The sequence below is a fragment of the Ammospiza caudacuta genome, chromosome 1, assembly GCF_027887145.1.
Source record: "Ammospiza caudacuta isolate bAmmCau1 chromosome 1, bAmmCau1.pri, whole genome shotgun sequence".
Taxonomy (NCBI): Eukaryota; Metazoa; Chordata; class Aves; order Passeriformes; family Passerellidae; genus Ammospiza; species Ammospiza caudacuta.
Window position 1 is genome coordinate 103,314,661 of NC_080593.1, and position 23,170 is coordinate 103,337,830.

At 39.0% G+C, this 23,170-nt stretch overlaps 1 protein-coding gene across 7 annotated transcripts in view; it reads left to right on the forward strand.

The window, feature by feature from the left end:
• The window catches only part of PPP4R1 (protein phosphatase 4 regulatory subunit 1), a 62,995-nt gene that overhangs the window by 26,947 nt on the left and 12,878 nt on the right, over window positions 1-23,170 (forward strand). For all 7 annotated transcript variants that reach the window (XM_058825165.1, XM_058825148.1, XM_058825193.1 and 4 more), the window contains 7 exons: window positions 6,656-6,798; window positions 8,150-8,296; window positions 9,865-9,972; window positions 10,754-10,819; window positions 12,943-13,101; window positions 14,333-14,463; window positions 15,573-16,096. In XM_058825165.1, the coding sequence (XP_058681148.1) occupies window positions 6,656-6,798; window positions 8,150-8,296; window positions 9,865-9,972; window positions 10,754-10,819; window positions 12,943-13,101; window positions 14,333-14,463; window positions 15,573-16,096 (1,278 nt within the window). The remainder of the gene's footprint in view (window positions 1-6,655; window positions 6,799-8,149; window positions 8,297-9,864; window positions 9,973-10,753; window positions 10,820-12,942; window positions 13,102-14,332; window positions 14,464-15,572; window positions 16,097-23,170) is intronic.

Here is a 23,170-nt window from a genome sequence, read left to right on the forward strand (position 1 = left end):
AAGGGAAAATACGAGTGTTTGTGGAAGGAAAAAAAGAGGGAAATGGAGGGTTACCTTTAGGGAAAAAGAGGATAGATAAAGCTGTGTCAGGGGATGTTTAGGTTGGATATTAGGAAAAGATTCTCCACCCAGAGGGTGGTTGGGCACTGGAACAGGTTCCCCAGGGAAGTGATCACAGCACAAGCCTGACAGAATTCAAGAAGCATTTGGACAATGTTCTTAGGCACATGGTGTGACTCTTGGGGTGGCCCTCTGCAGGGCCAGGAGTTGGACTTTGATGATCCTTCTGGGTCCCCTCCAGCTCAGGATATTCTGTGATTCCGTGAAATATTCTTTTACTGAATGGAATTGTTAAGGCAAAGCCATGCACTTACACCCTTCCCTGTTGTTCACAACCCTTAATAAGAACAAAGGGCAATATTATTAATATTCAGGTGTACTTAAAACATCCATAAAAATTGTCAGTTAAAGCAGCTCTAACATCGTCAGTGGTTGTTCTTCATATACAATTTTACAACACAAAAACCTTCCAACTCTTCACAAGTGTAGTGGAAATTCATTGCTGCTTGTATTTCAGAATGGTCATAGTGGGGTAATGGAAGCACTCCAGACTTTTTCAAAAATACTCTACATTGCTGCAGAATAAAGCATTGTGAAATAAATCAAGTTGTGGGGTGGCTCTGAGTAATGACTTGATTTATAAATAGCTGGTCTGAAGCAATTAGTTGGTATTACACTGTGCAGTTCTAAAATAATCCCTTTATAATTTCCATTATGCAGCTGATGGTGGTGCTTTACTTGCTTATAGCTGAAGTGGAATAGAGAGTGAACTGAAGCCTCAGCAGGGCTGAAATAAACATTAGACATTTATACGTCCAAGCTGAGTGTATGTTCTAGGAGTAGCCAGATGAGCATGCTGGCACTTTACATGATAGATGGTGTCAGATTTTAGGGGAAATGGGTTTTTTCATGGATGAAGAAGAAATAGTTCATTACTTCTATGATTTTAGAGTCAGTTTAGGATGTTGATTGGAATGGTCATTTGTGAAATAGCTAAAACAGAGGATTTGTTTATGCAGAAAAAAGTCTGGCCAGGTTCTGTAGATGCTGATTTGAACACATTGATGGTTTTGTGTGATCTGGAAATGAAGAGAGGTAGAACTGTGTCATTTAATCTGGAAACTTCTTTTCCAAATTGTTTAATGAACAGAAGAAATGGAAGCTATTTTCGGTGTCTTCTGTCATTCTCTTAATTTTTCTTGATTCCTAAAACTCGGTTCAATGTAATTCTGTATCTAGATAACACACTAGATATGATAGACTGAAATAAAATGCTAATGAGTAAGGGAATCTAGTATTTTATATTAATATTTATTTTCAAAGGTTTTGTTTTAACAGATTGCAGGGTTTCTTTTTAGTAGATTGCTACTTTAAGGAATAGATAGACTTTGTACTTTCAAGAGGTAGTTTGAAAAGATCATTTAAAAATACTTCCTCTGCTGAACAGAAAAATACTGTTCCAGCAAATGTTATGTAGAACCTAGCTGTACACAGAGATTTTTCCAGACTGCCTAAAATAGAAACTTGACATGAAGCAAAATTCTCCTGGTTTGTTTATACTGTGTGAAAGTATAAAGCCTGGTCCCTGTGCAGGCTTTATATTGTGCAGTGCAAAAAAACACAGAGTGCAGGCGTATTCCCCAGCTGGATGAGCTCATGCTTTACAAAGCAACTTGTACCTGCTGTGCACTGTTCACTTTGTTGATAACTGCTGGCTTTGGCAGAGGTAGAGTTAATTGTGTTCATAGTAACTAATATTGGGCCATGTTTGAATTTGTGCTGGAAACAACGTTTAAGATGCCTTCTTCTCTGCAAATGTGAGAGGAATTCATACACCACTCCCATGGGCAGGCAGCTATTGAGCCATCCCCAGATGAAGGGGCTCTGTCCCACCTGACAGTGACTTGGGAGCATAAACACCACCATTCCAAACTTCCCCCATTCCTCCTTCTCCCTCAGCTCTGTATGATCAGCATGACACCATGGTCTGGGGTGTCCCTGTGGTCAGTAGGGATCAGCTGTTCTGGCTGCATCCCCACTTTGTGTGTCTCCTGCTGATTGCTGGTGAGGTGGGGTGAGAGGCAGAAGAGGCCCTCGCTCTGTGTAAGTGTTGCTCAGCAATAACTAAAACATCCCTTATCAACCCTATTTCCTGCAAAAATCAAAAACATGGCCCCATACCAGCTACCATGAAGAAAATTAATTCTGGCCAAAACTAACACAATGACCAAGCTGTAAATTTGGTTTTAAACAACAGGGAGGTTTAAACTGAAGTGGCAGACGCTGTTATGTCTTGAAGCCTTCTGGAATTCCTGCTTGGAGCTGCCACCTGTTCAAGCTAAAGACAAAGCTGAGGAATAGATGAAGGGAATAAGAAAGCACTCTGACTTCAGTGGATTTTTTTTGGCATTGTTGCCTGGGTCTTAAGGAAACGTAATACAAAAAAAAGCTCTACTGTAACTGCATCAGACTGCAAGATTAGGCTCTATTCAGTACACACTGGAACATATGCCTCAGCCTTTGGAAGAATTGAGCTCTTATCTAAATTGGTAAGCTTAAGGTTCAGGTTCTTGCATAGCAGCAGTAATTCCCCAGAACAGCACAAACGCCTTTTGATGGCGAATTACGGTGTTGTGTTACACAGCCAGTTCCCTACACAGCCCTCCTTGTTTGCTGCTTTGAATCGACCTTACAAAGATCCCAGAGCCGGGTACTTAAAAGTTAGGGAATGTAAGAACTAAGGTGACTTTACAGTTCTAATTCACTCCTGGGCATGAATGTTTCAAATCTTTAATTGCATCGTCTCATCTACCCGTGTTCTTCACAACGCCAGAGCTGACTTGGTAGCTCATGAAGCAAGGGGCTCACTTTACATCTGCAGGTCGTTAGTATTGTTAGGCAGATGACATAAGTGCTGCATAATAGATGAGCCCTGTTCTGAAGGAAAAGGATCTCGTGGTTTTGGTACATCCTGCACTCTTGCTGGAGTGCTTCATAAAGAAATGTATAAATCCTGTTTCACAGCAAACCTTATCAATTTAGGGAAAGGGAGTGTTGCCATTGCTTTATCAGTGGGTGGGCAAACTTTGAAGGTGTCAAAGAGGTGTGGAAACAGTCTCCCCATTTTGAGTGCCTGGTGTCCAAAGTGTGTACACAGCTCTTGATATACTTAATGCAGAGTTTTTGTTGTCTTTGATTGCAGAGCTATTTCTTCAGCATCAAGACAGAGTTCAGATGGCAATCAAATGAGTAGTGTGCAGTTACTCTGTGAAGAGCCTGGCTTGAACATTTTGCACAGCTTCCCACTAGAAGGAGGAATAAATTTGCTTTCCCAATATTTTGCTTCTTTCCCTCAGTTCTAGCACCTTCTTTTACCATTGCTTGCTTTCATCATCAGACAATTCTGCTACTTGAGGGAATTATGTGATTGCACAGGGAGATCAATATTAAGTGCCAGTTCTTGCTGTTTAATTATGCTGCTGTGGTGAGGCAAAAGCTGCATCAGCTAGATCAGTTCTTTGATAGGATTTATTGTCTGGCTGCATGAACAGTAGCATTGGCATAAATGGAAGCTGCAGGTTTTGTGTCTGGGAGGGTGGGAACTGCCTGAAGCAAATTTAGAAGCCATTTAAGAAGAACTGCTGCCGTGCATGCAGTCTCAGTCAGATTGATTTTGCTTACTCTCCATCCCCTTTAACCTGGGAAAGGTGAGTTCCTCCAGCCTTGGCTTTGGGCACTGGTTCCTATTTCTTGACCATCACGTTCCTGTCCTCCTTGCCCAGCCTGATGGTTCCTCATCTTGCTCTGTTTGCCACCTTCACCCTTTTCAAACAAATTGCTCTTGGGAGCAATTTGCTCAGGTGTACAGCCTGTTTGCCAAGACAATCTGCTTTCAGTGGATACTGGGCAGTTGCAAATGGAGGGTGCAAGGCTTCTTTAACTCAGCCACCTTTGAGCAGGTTGTCACACAGGTGGAAAAAAACCACATTGATGTGTCAAAGTTGGCATGTGAAAGGACCCCTTTCTCAGGCACACTTCAAGCCCATCTTCCAGAACTGAAGAAGCCAGGCCTTGTCACATAAAAGAACCAGAACTGAATTAAATGTCGGAATAAAATAGATGTTTTTGCCGACTTGACTCTTGAAAGCACCCAATCTACTTTGGTTGACTCCCCCCAACACCACCTCATCCTAATGAACAATTGCACCTTCTCATCCTTGTGTTCTAAGGACTGCTCTGGCAAATTTTTATAAGGAAGCAAAAGATGAGTTACAACAATAGAAATATTTTCTTTCTTTGCATTAGTATAATATGGAGACTCCAACTTTCAGAATTAATAATCTCATCAACTATTAGTTTGTCCTAGTTACAGGTGCATATTTTGGTCAGCTGTTGCATTTAGTGCTACAAATGGAGTGTTTGATCACGAGACTAGAGTTCAGCATTTTGTTAAGGTGTGAATTTTTGTTAGATCTGCTAAAGCTTGCACGTAGTTTGTATAGTGTTCTTCAGGATCTGACTTCTTCAATATGAACCTCAGGATGCCAGTATTGCTTATGGAGTTTAACCTGCACATGTTAAAGTTTAAAAAAAAAATGTTTTTCTCCTGTGCACTCCTGATAACATTTGAGAAGAGATACAGAAGAGACTGGAAGACTTTTTAACTTTATTGTCATGAACAGCAAACCTATACGATATTGATTTGTCTGAGACTTCATTTTGTATTTTGCAACTTGTTCAGCAACTCATAAACTTTCCAGAGTATCCCTGAAAGTGTTCAAGGCCAGGTTGGATAGGGCTTTGAGCAACCTGTCTAGTGGAACCCCAACCCGCAGGGGTTGGAACTAGATGTTCTATAAGGTCCCTTCCAACTCTGATTTTGGTATGTTTTTCTATAGGAAAAGTAAATTAAGTCTGTAGTGAAGGAACTGGACCCCATAGGCATTTAATTACTTTGTGTGCAGTGATCTTTTCTGTTCTCATTTTTCTCAGTGAAGAAAAGACTGCACACAGCAGGGGACTTGCTTTGTCTTTGTTATGTTTTATTCAGACCTGAGTTTACACTTGTAAGCCAGTGTTCAAGAAGTCCAAGTGCTGCACACACTCGCCATGTTAAATAAAAATGCATGTTGCATGCTTCTGTTTAACAAAAGGTTGTATTTTTAATGAATCATGTTAATTACAAGTATTCCAAGGAAGATGGTTCAGGTTATACCATTTTTGCCTGAACAACTTTTAGATAAAAATTTAGTAAGGCATATGTATCTATCCTGTGACACATACATCTTATTATTTAAAATATTCTAAATCAAATCAGTATAGTTTGAGAGTAACTGATGTTATGCCCTTTTGTAAGTAATCAGTAGACCAGTGGTAACTGCATATATCAGCAAATCCTGAAAAGGCAGAGGTACTCAGTTCAGATTTTTTTTTATCCCCAGGGGGAAGTTAGGCACGTAATAAGGTCCTGCTTCTTAAATTGAATCTGTTTTTCTAATAGTTGGAATTGAATCTACATCTGTATTGTTTCTTTTGCTTCTTCTCTCATCCCCCAGATATATGTGCATATTCTGCGGGGATTAGGATTCATCCAGGCAGTGTGGCATTTCTTGAATTTAAAAATTTAATTAAATATTTATTAAATAATCACCAACTTTGGTGAGAAACACATCTCAAAGGTTTAGCAGAAGCAGCTGGAAAGATGCTTTCGTTTTCCATCTGACAATTACATCAGTAGCCTTAAAAAGCAAAGAATGAAGAACAGCGTCTGTGCTTATGGCTGGTTGTCCTGCTCAGTGAGATCTTTCCTGAGAGGCCATGGCCCAGACTCCCACTCAGTTCCTTTCTTCTCACAGTGGTGCCAGTTCTGGGCTGACTTGCTTTCAGCATGGAGGTTTCTGTGAAGTAGGTGATGCTTGTAGGGAGTTTGGAAAACTCTGATGTAGCCATGATATTTTCTGAAAAATCCTTTCCTTAGGATTTTTTTCTCCTGAGAAGCTGAGAGACCTCAGGAACAAAATGTAAGCAATGGTTATCTGCTGCTGTGGGATGCAACAGGTGGATCTGTGATTGGCCCATGTTGGTTGTTTCTAATTAATGGCCAATCACAGTCCAGCTGTCCAGAATGTCTCAGTCAGTCACAAGCCTTTGTTATCATTCCTTTTCTATTCTTAGCTAGCCTTCTGATGAAATCCTTTCTTCTATTCTTTTAGTATAGTTTTAATATAATATATATAATAAAATAATAAATCAAACCTTCTGAAACATGAAGTCAATATTCTTGTCTCTTCCCTCATCTTAAGACCCCTGTGAACACCATCACATTCTGATACTCATAATGTTTGATGGCTGTCTTACACCTCTTCTTTTTTATTACTAAGAATGTGAGATGTGACTTTTTAGTAGTTCAGCAGCAGAGAGTGTACTATCTGGTTTTGTAAAAAGATGTCAAAATGAAGCTTGACAAACACACTGACGTGAACACCTGAGACCATACTTTGTAGGGTACTGTAAGAAGCTTACTCTTGCAGGATCTGGGAGCATGCTTGTAAACATATATTGTGCCAATTTTTTGGTTTTGTTTTGACCCTTACAGAGCCAACAGTGCGGGCAGAACTGATGGAGCAGGTGCCTCATATTGCCATGTTCTGTCAAGAAAACAGACCTTCAATCCCTTATGCTTTTTCCAAATACCTGCTACCGATTGTGGTGCGATACCTCGCCGACCAGAATAACCAGGTACGTTTCTGGTAGCTGGTGAAATACTGTTGTGATGCCAAATTATTTAAATTTAGTGTGGTACAAGTGTGTTATATTTTGGGATATAAGGATTTGGACTGGACATGAAATACGTGGTACTATAAATTTACTTAAATATTAAGGAAAATCTTTTAAAGAAAATGTAATTACAATTTTTTACATCTAATGTGATCTGTCCTGATTTGGGGCCTTTTATCTGATATTGTATTCATATGGACAAAATTAGTAATTTAGACAAGCTTGCAAAATTAAAATTCTGGCAAAAAGGAATGGTAGTAATGAAAAATTGAGTCCTTTGTATAATTCAGTTTTTAATACCATGATGTGCCTTCATTACCAGTTATTTGTATATCAATCCAATAAACATTTTGGATTGCATTCATGGTTGGTCTCTCTGCATATATAAGTTTGCTTGTCCAAAGCTTTCTTGAGGCTTCTCCAGTCATTTCAGACTAGACTAATGCTAGTTGAGGCATTATTTTCAATATTTTAGGCCTCTTGAGTTTGTTACTTTTTTTCTTGCCCTTTTCAAAATTTACAGAGTTAAAAATAACTGCCCAACTGCTATTTTTCTTAGTAGTTGTTTTGCTAATTCATGTATAATACAACAACTCTACTTTTGTTTGATGTTCGCCTGCTAGAAGATTCGGTGATTGTTTTCATTGTGTTAACCTCTCTTGAATAGTTCATTGGGCTGTGGATCTCTGAAACAAAGAGCTCAAAGGTGTTTCCAAAATTGCTGCATTGCAGTATATGTAGTCTCTTGCTGTATGTAATGTTTTCTCTTCTGGTGAAATTACTTCTTTTTGGAGGTAGGGGTTAGCAAGCTATGACGTCAATAATGGGTATCTTATTTTTGCACTTTTTTTAATTGGGACTAAGCAGAATTGTGTCTCAGAATTTAAAGGCATTGGAAATAAATGCAGTTTCTCCTTGCCAGCCTATTTCTTGTTAATCTCAGAAAAAGAGGATTTGTTCAGTATTAGAAATTTGTTACTCTCCATTAATTGCGCTGCTTTTTCTTTGCGCGTTTCCTTCAAATTTGCCATGACTGCTCTTTTTGACATTAAAACAAATTGTGTGTGAACCCAAGAAACACTTGCACATTGTCAGCTACAGCAGGTATCCACCTCCATACTTCCCAAAACACAGGACAGCAAACATGAAGTGCTTGCAGAAGCACTTGTGGAGCACTTGTCCTGTCACTGTGTGCAGTTAGTACTGCTGTGTGTTGGTATATAGGTACACCCTCCAAAATACAGCACACATGTATTTCAAAAAATAAAACTGTCTTGGAATTGCTTGGTTCAATTTTGTCTTTTTGTGGCAGGTCAGAAAGACAAGCCAGGCAGCGTTGTTAGTGCTGTTGGAGCAAGAACTCATTGAGAGATACGATGTGGAGACCAAAGTGTGCCCTGTGCTGATAGATCTGACAGCTCCAGACAGCAACGACGATGTGAAGACAGAAGCTGTGGCTGTAAGTAACAGCAGTGCCAAATCACACAGCCAAAAGCTTGCCTGAATGCTTGATAGTGCAATGGTGGTGGTGTGTTTCCAAGTTGCACAGCCATTACTAAAAAGAAAATGTTATATTCCCTCTCCGTAACAAATCTGTAACAACTTCTGTGCTGCGTCAGTGCTGTACACTCTGGTCAAGTTAAGATTTAAATTCAAAAACTTACATATGCTATTTAAAAAAACCCCAGCTGAACAAGACAGTGCAGGGGATTAATTGTATTGACTCCTAAAGCATCTGCTGTGTTGGCTTTTTAGTTTTTTGAATGTTTGTCTGTTTATTTTATGGAAGTTTAAATTGCCTGTGTGGAAAATTTCCATCAGTTCAAAAGCTTTAATGCCTCAGTTCTTTTGCTCCTTGCTGTATGTCTATTCACTTTATTGATTTTGTGGTGTTTTATTGGAAAAAAGTAATAAGCATCTGAGTTGATTAACTCATGGTTGGTTGGTTGGTGGCCATTTTTTTGCATTAGACACAACCTTCGTAATTAAAATGTATGTGTTGAATTAAAATAGTTAGTAGATTAGTTAACTTATAATGGAGAAATGGCAGATGGAGGCCCTTTTGTTTCCTTTTTTTATTGCAATTTATCTTGCTGCTTTCTGCTGGGTGAATTTTTTTCTGTTCTTTTTGCTTGAGAGAGACCTCATTTAATATTTTACTTTCCTACAGTGGCTGGACTGATAAACAATAAAAAGTCTGAATCACTGTTGGATTTGGCACCAAATTTCTAGTGCTTCTTGATGAAGCTTACAACTACATAAGGGAATAAAGTATAAGCAGATTAGTTTTATCTGTCTTGATGGTTTTGAAGGTATCGAAACTTGACAGAAATTTCTGTACCTCATCAACCCCCTAGAGGTTAGAAAAGCCATCATTTGTTATTATAGAGGAATGAATGTAAGTAGTTCTACTGACGTGATGGGGAATGGTAAATGTAAAATTCTTTTTGCTTTTTAAAGCTTTTTTAAGTTTCAGTACAAATTAGAATGAAGGAGCAGTTAGAGGGGAAGAGGGTTTTTTTTGATGTAATACATTTCTTTGGGAATTTTATGTTTGGGAGTTGCATGTATGCAGTGTGGTGTTGTATTTAATTTTAAACCATACAGGACTCAGAAGTCTCTTAAGCATATTAATTGTCAATAATTTTCTGTTAATTGTACATATATACATTTTGTATTGAAGTAGTAAAAGAATCATGTACTTTTTTTTTAAGATCTGTTGGGTAACATAGGAGAATAATTTCTAAGAGTCTAATTATCTTTGTTAGCTAGGAATTTTATTCAGTTTATTGGAGGATCAATGTTATCTCCTACACCTCTGTTGTGTCATGACAAAGAAATGGGAAACAGTTCTTTGCAAAAGTGGCCAAACCTTTTCAATTCAAATGGGATTTTGTTTTCAATATTTTTCACAGTTTTTAGTATAGTTATGTTCATCAGAATAGAGAGTAGATGTAAAAAGCCTCTGCTGACACAGAATGCTGGGTTATGCAAGCATCACTGATTAAATGTCTGTCTTGCCATTAGATTATGTGCAAAATGGCCTCCATGGTTGGGAAGGACATCACGGAAAGACTTGTGCTTCCCAGGTTCTGCGAGATGTGCTGTGACTGCAGGATGTTTCATGTTCGTAAGGTATGAATTACGAGCATCTGGTCTGGATTATCTGTGAAAAAATGTGTCATGTGCTTGGAACTTGCATGTGACTAAGAAACTTCCCTGGTAGATCTCATTTGTGACATGTGTAAGTGAAAGCTGTGGGGGTTTTTGTATCTCGCATTTCCACAAATTTCAATGTTTGACACTGAGATTTTTTTCCAGAATCACTACCCTTATTACTAGAAACAAAGAATCTGCTTGTCCTTACGCCATAGGTGGCTGCAGTGTGGTTGGGCATTTGTCCTTACGGTTGTGTTGGTAGCCAGGAAAACATGGAGCAACTGTGGCTGATGCTGCATCAGCCACCTGAGCTCATATCTCTGTGCACAGATGGAATTCAAGATGCTCATCTTCATCAAAGATGAAGTAAACCAGTATTCCATCATGATATTTAGGTGTGGAGTTATAAGCTATCCAGTGGCAGTGTTTTCTCATCCTGCCACTGGATAGCTTATTTCCCTTTATAGCTGCATGTGTTCTTTAATTTGACAGCACCTCAAATACATTTTATCCTCTTTTATTTTCTTTTAAGTTCTGGGGTTCTTCTGTGATTAAAAAAGACTGACTAATTTTTAAGAAAATAAAATTATTTGTCTTTTAAAAAACGTAGAAAATGATGGAATGGGAAAGTAGCTCATAATGAGTTTGCACCAAAACATATTTTTCTGATTTTAAAAGTTGCTGATTTTTTTCTCCTTGGATTTTGCTGTATTAAAGCCGTGGTCTAAGTCTTTATTTCTTCCATTCTGTCTGCAAGGTATGTGCAGCCAATTTTGGAGATATCTGCAGTGTGGTTGGACAGCAAGCCACTGAAGAAATGCTGGTAAGCCATTTCTTAAAGGGTTTTTCTTCTTAATACAATTCAGGAGTGGAGCCAGACAAGCTACAGAAGAAGGGCAGTTCATGAGAGATTGCAGACACAGGGGAGTGTGGCAGGGGGAATAAAGTGCTGGGGATGCTGAGGCTTATGTATTGATTTAATCTCTTCAAGTCAGTTTTCCTGCCTCAAATAGCCTCCTGGAAAGGAGGGAAAGAGAAAGTAAAGTAAAGGAAATAAGTGAATCTCAGAAATAAAAAATGAAATAAAGAGAAGAGAGACAAATTCAAAATGGAAGAGCAGGGAACTGGATGGAGTGGTGAGAGCAGGATCCTTAACTGTGCACGCTTTCCCTTGGTGGGGGTGGAGAGCTAGGGGATGTTGATGGATTTGGAGATGTGACAAGGCTAGGGAGGAGAAATTATCATGGCAGGCTCTGGAGCTCTGAAAGCTCTTCAGGCTTTCTCCTCTTGGCAATATGGACAGTGAGCTTGTTGAGGGCCAGCAGAGGCTATGAATCAATGCCCTGAATTAGTGAGGGACTTACATGGACATAGTGTAAATGCAGGCGTGACTTCAGCCAGAGACTCTGCAACTTTTTGCAGTTGTGGTGTTGGGACAGGTAGGCCTATTGTGGATCTCAGGTCATTTCTTCTACTCTTAAAGCATTTTCTACATTTTTCTCTAGCTATTGAATGATTCAAGTCATTTGGTAGTGAAGTTTAGTTGTGTGGATTTGCATCCCATATGCTTCCTGATTTGGGATGTAAATTGATTTCTCTCACATAACTGCCTTTTTAGTGATTAGCGTAATGAATTTGGATTAAAACTTTGTAGAGGGTGCACTTAAACTACTATGCAATAAAAAGTGATGATTATTTCATTTGAAAGCAGTAATGTGTGACAGGACAGCTGGGGTTCTCTTTCTATAACAGAAAATGCCGTTTTCTGCTCTTCTTGGATTATTGTTAGAAAAAAGGAGGAGTGTAAAAAGCTGAATGATAAAACTTCATTTTCTAATCTAAAAGCTTTTTTAAATTAGAGGCAAAGTCCGGATACTTGGCTGCAGAGAGTAGGGACAGTTGAACATTAATAAATGTGAACAAGGCTGTAGCAACAGCCATTGGATTATTAGTCATGTTTTGTTACTGTGCCTGTTGCAAAGCCAAGGCAGCTGTGCCTCACTTGCACTCTGTCCACCCTTGCCATTACTGTGTCCAAAAAGCCCAAGCACCTGAGCACCTTCAAAATGCTTCAGTTATTTAAGTAAAACCACTGCTCTGTTCAAACATGTTATCTCTTGAGCAAATGCAGTCTTTCTCTCATTCCCCTGTTCTTCTTTGCTGTTGCATTGTAGGATAGAGGGTGGCAGAGGTTGATAAATCTAACAATGAGAAGTGTAGGTAGAAAAGGAAGTTTTTTCTTTCTGAAGATGCTGTTTGTTATTTCAGCAAAAATCTCACAAAAAATCTGAAGTGATCTCTGATAGGTAAAATGCTAATCATAGAATCAAAAAATGTTAAGATTTGGAAGGGACCTTAAAGATCACCTAGTTCCAACCTCCCTTGTCATGGGCAGGGATGCCTTCCTCTAGATCAGGTTATTCAAGACCTTAGCCACCTTGCCTTGAACACTTCCAGGCTTGGGGCATCCACAGTCTACCTGGGCAGTGTGTTCCAGTGCCTTACCACCCTTGCAGTAAAGAATTGCTTCCTAATAATGCACCAGTATTATTTTTCTTGTCCCTGCTTTAAAAGAATGGTGTGGACATGAATGGTGTAGACATGTAGACTTGTCTTACAATAGGTTTCTTGGTCTTGGGGGTATTTTTGAAGTTGGTCTTTTGGGGGATGTTTTTGGAATATAAATCATTCTTAAGAGTTAGTACTTCCTTGCAATTCTTCAAACAGGTGAATTTTCCTTATCTGTATCCATAAGTAATATGAAAGCAGCAGATTAGAGGCATGGTGCTACTGCATATGTGTTCTTTGTCTTGCAAATGTTAAACTGTGCATCTAAGTATGAAGGTGGACAACCAGGTGAAGAAAAATGAATGTGAAAAGAGAACATGTTTTGAAACAAGTGCTGCTTATTAAGACTTCCAAACTCACTCACTGTATTCCTAACAGCTGCCAAGGTTTTTCCAGCTCTGCTCTGATAATGTGTGGGGAGTTAGGAAAGCCTGTGCTGAGTGCTTCATGGCAGTTTCTTGTGCAACATCACAGGAAGTCCGGAGGACAAAATTGTCAACCCTTTTTATTAATTTGATTAGTGATCCTTCGCGATGGGTAAGAATTGCTTTTTATTTTTTGAATAGCTGTTGTATTTGAAGGATTTTACTGCAATGCTCTATGTAGAACTTCTCATGGGTGTGGGTAATCTAACCTATTCCATGCACCTCAAGCAAAATTGTTCTTAAACTGGTTAGTTCATTGATGGGTGTAGAGAGTCCCTCACATTTTTACAGCAGCATGTAAGAAAAACTCTGCCAGTGAAGTAGCTTTTTTGAGCTACAGAATTGCCTGTGATTAACATAGCTGAGAATCATTAACAAAACTGGAAAATAAATTATGATATACTTATTCTTCTTCAGGTTCCCTACCACCATGTTGTTTTTTGATGGAGGGTGTGGTGGAGTTTGTGGTTGGTTTGGAGGTTGATTAGTTTTGGGTTTTGTGGATGTTTTTGATGTTGATGGTGGGGAGTTTCTTATTAATTAAAATTGTATTGTTTCTTAGGTGATGGCTTTTTGTTTGCGGGTTTTTTTAGGGGGGTTGGGTGGGATTTTTTTGTTCTTGTTGGGAGGGTAGGTTGTTTTTTTGTTTGGTTGGGGTTTTTTATTTTTTGCCATCTTGAAGATTTACTCTTAAACCTTAAGTTTGTTACTAAGCAGACAACTTCCGGGAGCAAAGGATCATCTGCACAGAAGCATGAGTTCATGGACCTTGGAAAGTCATACAAGTTGTAGCCCAGCAGAAATAATCAAATAACAAAAATTGAGTTAGAGAATTGTTGAGAAAAGGAGAATAAACAGTAGGAGAAAGGAGGAGCAAATGCGTGGCGTAGCCAAATAGGAAAGGGAAAGAAATATAATGCTTATCAGTCAGATTTCTGAAACTGAAATGTCTGCTTTCTGTACATGATGTTTTTTTCCTTTCAAGTTGTTAAAATTCTGAGCTCTCGAATTTACCTGCTTCTATTATCTAAACAGATTGTTCCTCCTTTGGCTGTGGGGAATAAGCCTGTCAGTTTGGTAACCTGTGATTTAACTAGTTTCACTGTGCTTTTTCATTTTTCTTAACTTTTTTTTTAAACTTGGCATTCTGTGGACATCTGGCTGATTCTTTCCAGACAAGAGCCTCTGCTCTTGATTTCTTTAGTAGGCTTATGACCCTTTCAATTCCTAGTAGCAGGCATTTTATGTTTTCTAGGACAGCAAGATTTATAAATATATATATATATATATATATATATATATATATATAATAATGTTTTTTCACCTTGGACCCTTTCCCCTAGGTTCGCCAAGCAGCTTTTCAGTCTCTGGGGCCTTTCATATCAACTTTTGCTAATCCATCCAGCAGTGGCCAGTACTTTAAAGAAGAAGATGGTAAAAACCCAGAAGATTGTGATTCTGCACAGGAGAACAGGTAAATTTGCTAAATCTACAAATTGCTTTTGCCTCCTTGGTCTTCTTCTCCATGAACTATTAGAAAAGCTAACTTTCCTGGATAAGTTAAATATTTGTAAATGGAAAGATCTGGATCTTCTCATCTCCATAGACCAGAATTAGGATATATGTTCTGTGATGAGATGACTGACTTGACAGACAAGGGAGAGCAGTGTATACTGTGTACCTGGATTTTTTTTTTGGCATGGTCTCCTGTAAGATCTTTATGGAGAAGCTGCTGAAGTTGGGTTGGATGAGGAGATAATGAGATGGGCTGAGGGCCTGGCTGGGCCCATGGCACTAGTCAGCAGCGTGTAGTTGAAGGTCACTGACGGTGTGTCAAGAGGGGTCAGCACTGGTTGGGTCCAGTCCTTTTAACATCCTCTAGTGATCTGAAAGGATCAGGGTGTAGCCTCAGCAGGTCTGCTGATGACACAAAACTGGCAGGAGTGGCTGCTTCACCCTCAGGGTCGTGCTGCCATCCAGAGGGAGTCATGGAGAGGCACACTGGAGAGGGTGCAGTGGAGGGCCACAAAGTGACAGATTGTGGGATCTCTCCTGTCGGGGGAGTCTGAGTGAGCTGGGACTTCAGCCTGAGAAGAGAGGGCTCACTGAGGCGTCTTACCAATGTTCATAAACACCTGAGGGGAGAGTGAAAAGAGAATGGAGCTGGACTTTTTTCAGTGATGCTCAGTGACACCACCAGAGTCAACAGCCACAACTCCAAACAGGAGGTCCCCTCTGAACATCAAAACCTGCTTTTTTTTTTACTGTGAGGATAACCAAGCACTGGCAAAGGTTGTCCATGAAGGCTGTGGAGTATCCATCCTCTGAAGTACTCAAAACCTGTCTGGACGCAAGTCCTGGGCAAGTGGTTCTCGTTGTTCCTACTTGAGCAAGGAGGTTGGCCCACTTGGCTTCTAGAGATCCCTTCCAACCTTGACTCTTTTGTGATTCTATGACTTCTGTTTTGTTATGGTGTAAATAAATGTACTTTGACAAATAGCAAGTTGATAGCATGTGTGTTATCAAGAAAGAGCATAACAAGTCTATTTTGGTTTTTTAATGTCCGTTTTCTTTGGCATTCAGCTGTGAGCAAGTCAGGACCACAGAAGATGGCACAACAGATGAAGAGCACAACAGGACAGAGGATCTTTCTTCACATTGTGATGATAGGGATGATTTTGCAACAAAACTTGAAAATGTCGTAGAAGATCAAAATACAGTGTCAAATAACTCCAAGAGGGAAAGTGATTTCCAGACTGAATCATCCTTCCATTGCACTTTGCCTTCAGAATCTTGTGGGGAAATGGCAGATGAGAACGAGCAAAGTTCTCATTGCTGTACAACAGCTGTGCAGGAGGCTGGGCTGAATTCACAGGAAACCTCTCTTTCAGAGCAGGAATTATACAACTCTTTCCATTTCTGGAGGACTCCACTTCCTGAAATAGATATTGACTTTGAGCTTCAGCAGACTTCTGATATAAAACTCGATAGAGAAATTCAGGAACTCACTATGCCAGTGTCTCCAAGCATTCCTATGGCAACAAGGAAAGAATTAGAAGAAATGATAGAAAATTTGGAACCCCATATAGATGATCCAGATGTTAAAGGTATGGTAAAGATACTGAAGCATTTTTAATGTTTGGAGATATGTGTATGTTGCTTCAGCAGTTTGTGCTTTAACCTCTTAGTTGTTTTAAAAGTCAGAAGTACTGTTTTCTCCTGGTCCTCAAAGGGATTGAGGAAAATTGATATATCGTCGGCTAAAAGGGAATTTGCATTTGTGTAAAGATGTTTAAAGGAGTATAATTCCTTTTATAAACTGAATGCATGTGCAGTTAGGCAGTATAAAGTTCTGACTGCCTGTTTTGACATTATAATCAAATAGATGGTTCAAAGGCATGAGCTGTTCATGAGCAGGTTTATTCCTAATTAGCATACATGCAAAATAAGGCAGATTAAGAGGGTTTTATTTTTTTAATTATCAGTGTGAATTATGGTTTTCTTTTTACTCATTATCCATTTGATTTTGGATTAATTAGTCTCCATTTTTTCTGCAAGGGCTTTTTTATTGCAGTCACATGTTTACAGCTTTAATGCGACAAGTTTGTCAGATCAGGCTGATAATTGATCCAGGCTGAGTTCTTGAAGTGAGCACACATTCTCCATTTTAAAAGCTCTTGAAGAATGGAGAAGGGTTTCATAAGTGTGACGAGGTGGTGGAGCAGCACTTCAGAGACACCTCCTCAGCTAAAAGGACTTGGCTCTTCTACACATACTTACTGGAAATAGGTTTTTCTTGGTATTCATATGCTGAATAAATTCTAAGACACATTGGGCTTGAGTGTCACAGTCAGAAAGTTTGGAGGTACCACTAAGGAGGCAGCCATGTTATTTTGGAGCTGAAGAATCTCTAAGGGGGGAAGCATGGCTCTATACCAGAAAAAGTAGGAGGAAAAGGAGGGGCATGTTGGGGGGGAGATATTTTAGAATAAACTGATAGTGCTTTCAACTTCATTTTATTGTTAGTCGGTTGATATGCTAATAACTTTTTTAAAATCCATTTTGTACTTTTATCTAATCACTTGTGAAGTCAGCAGATAAAACTTTGCTTTAGGAGTGCTTTGGGCACTAAGGAGAGAGGTAAGAAAAAAATTTTACCCTTGCTAATGACTTCAGTCTTCATATAACCCATCTTTGAAGCCAACTGCAGAAGCTTTGCACTGCTGTTCAGGTTTACTTTGTAAAGCTGTTCTGTATATAGTTACAGAACATACCTTAATGCATAAATTACAGTGGTTTATGTAAGCATGTAGTTGTACATCCAGAATTTTCCTGTGTTATGGGTTTATCATATGTGTTCATGTCTTGTTTCAGAGCAGGTTTTTGGAATTCTTTTTGTTTGTTTGTAGGTCTCTTGACTGGGTGTCAGGAGCTTTTCTGTGGAGTTGTTGACCAACATTTGCACATTTAAGTAGAAGAAAACTGTTCCTAGGTTGTCAACACAATGGGTTTCCCCACTCTGACTTGGTCAAGGCTGTGAAATGAAGCCCCATAAAACATTCCTCCTAAATCTTCTACTCTTTTTCCTCTTGCCTGTGCTCTTGTTATTCAGTCTAAGTGCTCAAGAAGCTGGAATTTAACAACATGCCTGTTTCAATTTAGTAACATTGCAATTTAAATTTTGCACAAAGTGCAAGTAGTATTAATTTTGCATGCTTGTCTCAAACACTGTGGCAGACATAGAAGTGGTAGATATCCAGACTTTAGTCTGAGTAGCTGACTTAATACATGTCTTTTGAATCTTATGCTTCCTAAATTGTGACAAAAGGTAGGCTTGCTCTGGGGGTAATCCAGAAGATCAGAGCCCTGTCTCCTTGCTCATGGCAATATAATCTAAAATGGTTGTTGCAAACTGATGGTATTAGTATTCAGTCAAAAGTATATCTTAATCTGTTTTCATGGAAATTTGATGAAACTACCTAATTTCACAGAAAATTTTGTCTCCAGTATACATGGCTTACAAATGTATGCCAAATAGCCCTGGTCCCAAATGCTCCATAGGGCCTTACCCTGCCTGCACTTCCCTCTCTGCAAAGCTGGCCATTGTGTTTTTGAGTCTTGTACTGTGAGTAGGCTTTGCTTTGACAGCAATGACTGAGCAAGCTAGGAGGGTTTTTTTTTTCCTCTCTTTATTTCTTTTTAAATCCCTGTGATCTTTTTCTTGCACTTATTTTCTTCATTGGCTTGCTGTCACCTAAGTCCTGGACTCCTGCTTCCATGCTGTGCTCCTGTCTTTATTGCTGCATTCCCAGCCAAGGGATGGGAGTGGAAGATGCTGTGTTCTCTGTGGTGGGTAAGTGGAGGCCTGCCATACTGGAGAGCTTCCATGGGTACACATCTTCTGGCTTCTGTAGCACATTGGCCAAGGATCCTGAAGGCGTGACAAGATGAATTGATGAAGTGTGGTTTGGGAATGAGACTGCAGTTTATGATGTTTTGCATGTGTCAGTAAGATAAAGTTGTTCAGGTGACCTTGTCTCTGGCTCTGCCTTGCCTCTCTATGCTTAACTGTACAAATGCAGCAGCCTTCTTTGACATGGGTTTTTGGTTGTTTCTTTTTTCTTTTTCAAAAGTTTTAAAATTTTTTTTAACATTTTAGAAATTTATGAGAAGAAAAAAATTTATTCCTGTTGTGTGGAATCATAATGGCACAGGGTTTTTGCAGTTTCTTAAGATCACACTGAATTTTTATTATTTGACTCAGCAGGATGTATAGTGATGGTAATTGGGTGCTGTTCTTCACTGGTCAGTTGGAGGAGGTTGATGATTTCTATTTTGCTAGTTGGTTTCAGAGCCCATCCCTGACAGCTGAGGCAGATATGGAGATTTGGTGCTGAAATTCAGCCAGCAATTACTCTGAGTCAGAAAAATATGGTTTAGTTGGGGTTTTCTTAGTGGTTTTTTTTGTTGTTGTTTCTTCCTCCCATCACCCTCTGCTTTGCACTGGATGTTCATCCCTAGCAGCATACCTTTGTACCTTCCCTCCACATGTATTCCCCCTCCTATTTCCTTTTTTATTTTAATTTCTCTTTCTTTCTGGGTTTGGCATTCCTCTGCTTCACATGTCTCATTTAACCCTTGTGTCTTGTGTGAGTTGCTTCTCCCCTCACCTGCTTGCATCATTATAGCAGAAGTATTGAGAAAGAATAACTCAATTTTTATCTGAGGAGTACCTGAGTGTACCATGCCAATGGGAAGAGTCAAAAGAAAGGCATCACCAGGTCATGCAGCCCAGAGTATGGCATGTTCAGTGCATATCCCCATCTTCCAGATGCCTTGGATGCCAAACTCTAAGGGGTTGCTGTTTACATTCACACTGGTCATGGTTGTGTGGTTTTGGTTTGGTGTTTTGTGTTGGGGTTTTTTTGGGTGGGGAGGGTGGGTGGTATTGATTTGTTTGGGATTTTCTCAGTGCACCTCAATAAAGCAGTTCCTGTTTCAAGCCTTAGATCTTTGCTTCAAGGCGTGGAGACTGATGAGATCTCCAGCAAAAACAGTTTTTTAACAGTAATCAGTAACCATCATAGAATATTTTTTTCCCTAGTCTCATTCTCAAAAAAAGGATAAACTGCTTCACCTGAATCTCACTCTTTACCCTGGGGTTTTCCTTCCAGAACTAGCATATTGCCAAAGTGATAAATCTGAGCAATAGTTGGTTGAGCATTCAGCAACCAGGATAAAGAGAGCCTGTCTTCTCACAGGCAAACTGCTGGCTAGCAGAGCTGCACAGGCTGTGCAGAGTTAAGCACTGCTGTTGTAATCCCTCTTGAAAGGACCTTTCCAGTCCACTGGCCAGACATCTGGAAGGTCTCAGGCTGGGAGATGGGAACCTGCACGTTCCTGTGAAGTATGCCAGCTTTTTAAAAATCATCACAGGTCTTTTTTCAGGTCACGTTTTTCCAGTTCCCTGAGGCTGCTGCTGTCTTCACTTCCTTCAGAGATTGCTTTTCTTTCCTCAGATGTTTTTATTTCTTTGTTTTTCTTTCCAGTGACATTTTCTTCAACTGGATTTATCTTATGATCTGTATAGAAAGGGCTAAATCATGTAATGTCAGCTTTCCTTAATATTATTTGGGGGAATAGAGGAAACCTGACTTGCAGGCTACTAAGGCTAACTGTGCCCTAAGTCACTTAGTTACAAGCTGCTTTGCCAAAAGGAGACCTAATGTGGACAAACCAGCCCAAATTTGGGGTTAATTGATCCCATTCCCTTATAAGAACTGTAAGTTAGGTTACTGCACTGCCTGCAATAAAAGTATGAAACATAATGTTAATGGAACAGGTGAGGAGTAAGTGGAGAAGAAGCTGTTCTTATGTTTCAGTTACTTCATCTCTGTACCCATTGCAGCCCATAGCTTTTGCCTCTGAGTAAAAAGTAAGGGTAGGGAAGGCAGATGCTTTAGAAAAAAGAAAGCAAAAAGAAGAAAAAAATAAATGAAACATCAATGTCTTCTAGTGAAACATCAGGAGAAACAGAAAACAACAGTAAGGTTTATTAAAAGGACAGAAACTCCTGAAAACCAGGAAATTAAGTAAGACGGATAAAATGTGATTTAGAATTTCTAGATTGTACTAGTTATTTTAGGATGCAGGTACAGTAGCCAAGACTAAATACTTTTTTGTTTAAAAATACATCTCACCTGAAACAAATGTTGAAGAAAGAGTTAATTAATGGTCTAAGATCCAGTGAACATTGACTTTATCTGAGCAATGCAATTACCTGAGTTCTATGCTATGTGCAAAACTGACCTTTATACTCCAGTTTTTACCAATTGTATTTGTGAAAACTGGTTAGCCAGAGACTCCCTTCTTGAAGAACTTCTCTGTCATTCACACGAGAGCCTTATCCTTTACTTGAATTTGAAATGATTGTCTGCAAACCATTGCCTGTCTCATGTCAGTAGGAAATCTCTTCATGAGAGATAAGGAGCAGCAGCGATCCTTGGCTCTTCTTTTACCAAGGACCTTAAGATGTTTGTGAACTTCAGGACATTCACCTTTCAGTGAATGGCAGCACTGAAGTCACAGATAAGCACTGAAAGAAGGCACTTGCCAGTCAATGAAATCCTTGGGAGTTTGGCTTCTCCTGTCCTTCACCACCACATCTTGAGATTGTAGAATTGACAAGAAGCTGAGGAAATGCACATTCTTGTCATATTTCTTCTAGGGCAGGCAGAGGAAATCAGGACAGGTGTTGTCTCCATCCTGTTAAAGCCCCTAAGCAAGGGCAGTCCAGGTATGCAGGCTGACAGTGGGGCATGGGTGGGGAATATGTCTTGGAAGATATAGATACTGTAGATACTTTTGTTGCTATAAGTAATCTTTGTTAGCTCTGTGTGGATTTTTCAGAAAATACATAAACAGTATTGAAGCAGTATGTGTTTACCTAGTCGGGGTAAGCTTTCTTCACTTTTCAGTGAAGGTGAGAGAAATGCACATTTTTCATGAAGTTGTCGTTCATGAAAGGCATCTTCAAGAAAAATGTCTCAATGTGCAGCAGAATATAATTATTTTCCATTTTCTTGTTTGATTTCTCTAAATTAAAATAGTTTGGAAATAAGCCAGGCATTTCTTGCCCTAGCATAGCCACTTTGCCTGGTATTGGGGATTATTTATATAACATTTAAGTTTTGGGAAAATTTATTAACCTTGATCTTTTTTATTCTTATGGGTCTTAGAGTATACAAGTTTATTGCCAGTGAAGTAATACTTGAAGAGTAAGGTTGTAGCAGTCTTATTAATGTTAGAAACAGTAAATTTCCTTATTTTTATATATTTATATGTAAATTATAATATATATATTTAAACTATATTTTTCACATGTTTTATAGTGGAAGTATTAGTATTATGTTGATTATACTTTAAGTTTTTAACAATTTGTTTTTCCTGTTTCATGTTGAGGAATAGAGTAATACAGCAAGAATATATTTGGGTTATTTTATCAGAAATAGGACAGAGTTAGAGAGTTAGCATTGCATATTTTAAAAAATTGTCTTTATTCCTGCTCATGTAAACCCACAGTGTGTTTTCCAATTTTTGCTGGATTTTGATAATGCTTCTAATCTAAGATTTTGCTGAATTAACAATTTTTGTTTCTTGTAACAGCTGTATATCTGTGTATCTGTTTCTTCTATCTACAAATGAGTCCAACTTTCTTTATTTAGTACTTGTTAACAACCATATTGAAAATGCTGGAGGGGGTAATTCAGAATTCTGTAGTTTAGTATGGCAGTGTGGGATTAAAAAGAAGCATATGGGTTGTCATGTAATTTCGCAGTGAACATTTAAGAAACCTTGGAAAAGACAAAATCTATGATGAACAGATCTTCTGGATGGCTGGATAAATTTAATAAGTGAGGAGATAATTCCTCCCTGCCTTCTTGGAAAGAAGAGGAGGAGGAGAGTGGCAGGGTGGATTAATCTGCACTGAATTCTGTGTCACTTGCAACTGAGATTGCCCCTGATATCTGATCTCAGGTCAGGCTATAGCCAAGGAGCATTGCTCAACAAAGCTTTTTCTAATTGGCAGTAAACAGAGGGATGGAAAGCAGAGCAGCCTCAGAACTGCTGGATCTTTTCCAAAAGAGTGGATAGCAGAATATGAAGTGCTAATGCCTTTTTTAGATGAATAAGAGAACATCACACAGTGTGACCTTCTTATTTGTTTGGAGGATCCAAGAATGCTGAAGTATTGGGTCTGGCATCTTTCTATATAGGTCTTGCTTTGTAGTTGCTATTAAAATGTAAGATTTTAATGAACATATATAGAGGGAGAAAACAACCTCTCAGAACTGAAATCCTTTGTGTATTACAAAAACTGTTCTCAATCTTTGTTTGAATTATTTCATGTCTCTGTCTCTTAGTCCCACCTCCCACAAACAGCCCAGTCTGTAGTATTCATGGGCTATCCTGCCCCAAAAAACCATTTGCACTATTAATATTACTAAAATTGTTAAAGAGCTGATCCTGCCATAACAGCAGTCTCCTTATTTGTCTTGAATTATGGGGTTTGTTTGTTTATTTCAGCTTTAGGGACAAATTTCATTGGACTGTGGTTTGGTTGAGTACCCTAGAAAAAGAGTGGGGTGTTAATCTAGCACTTAAATGGTCCCTAGTTTGGG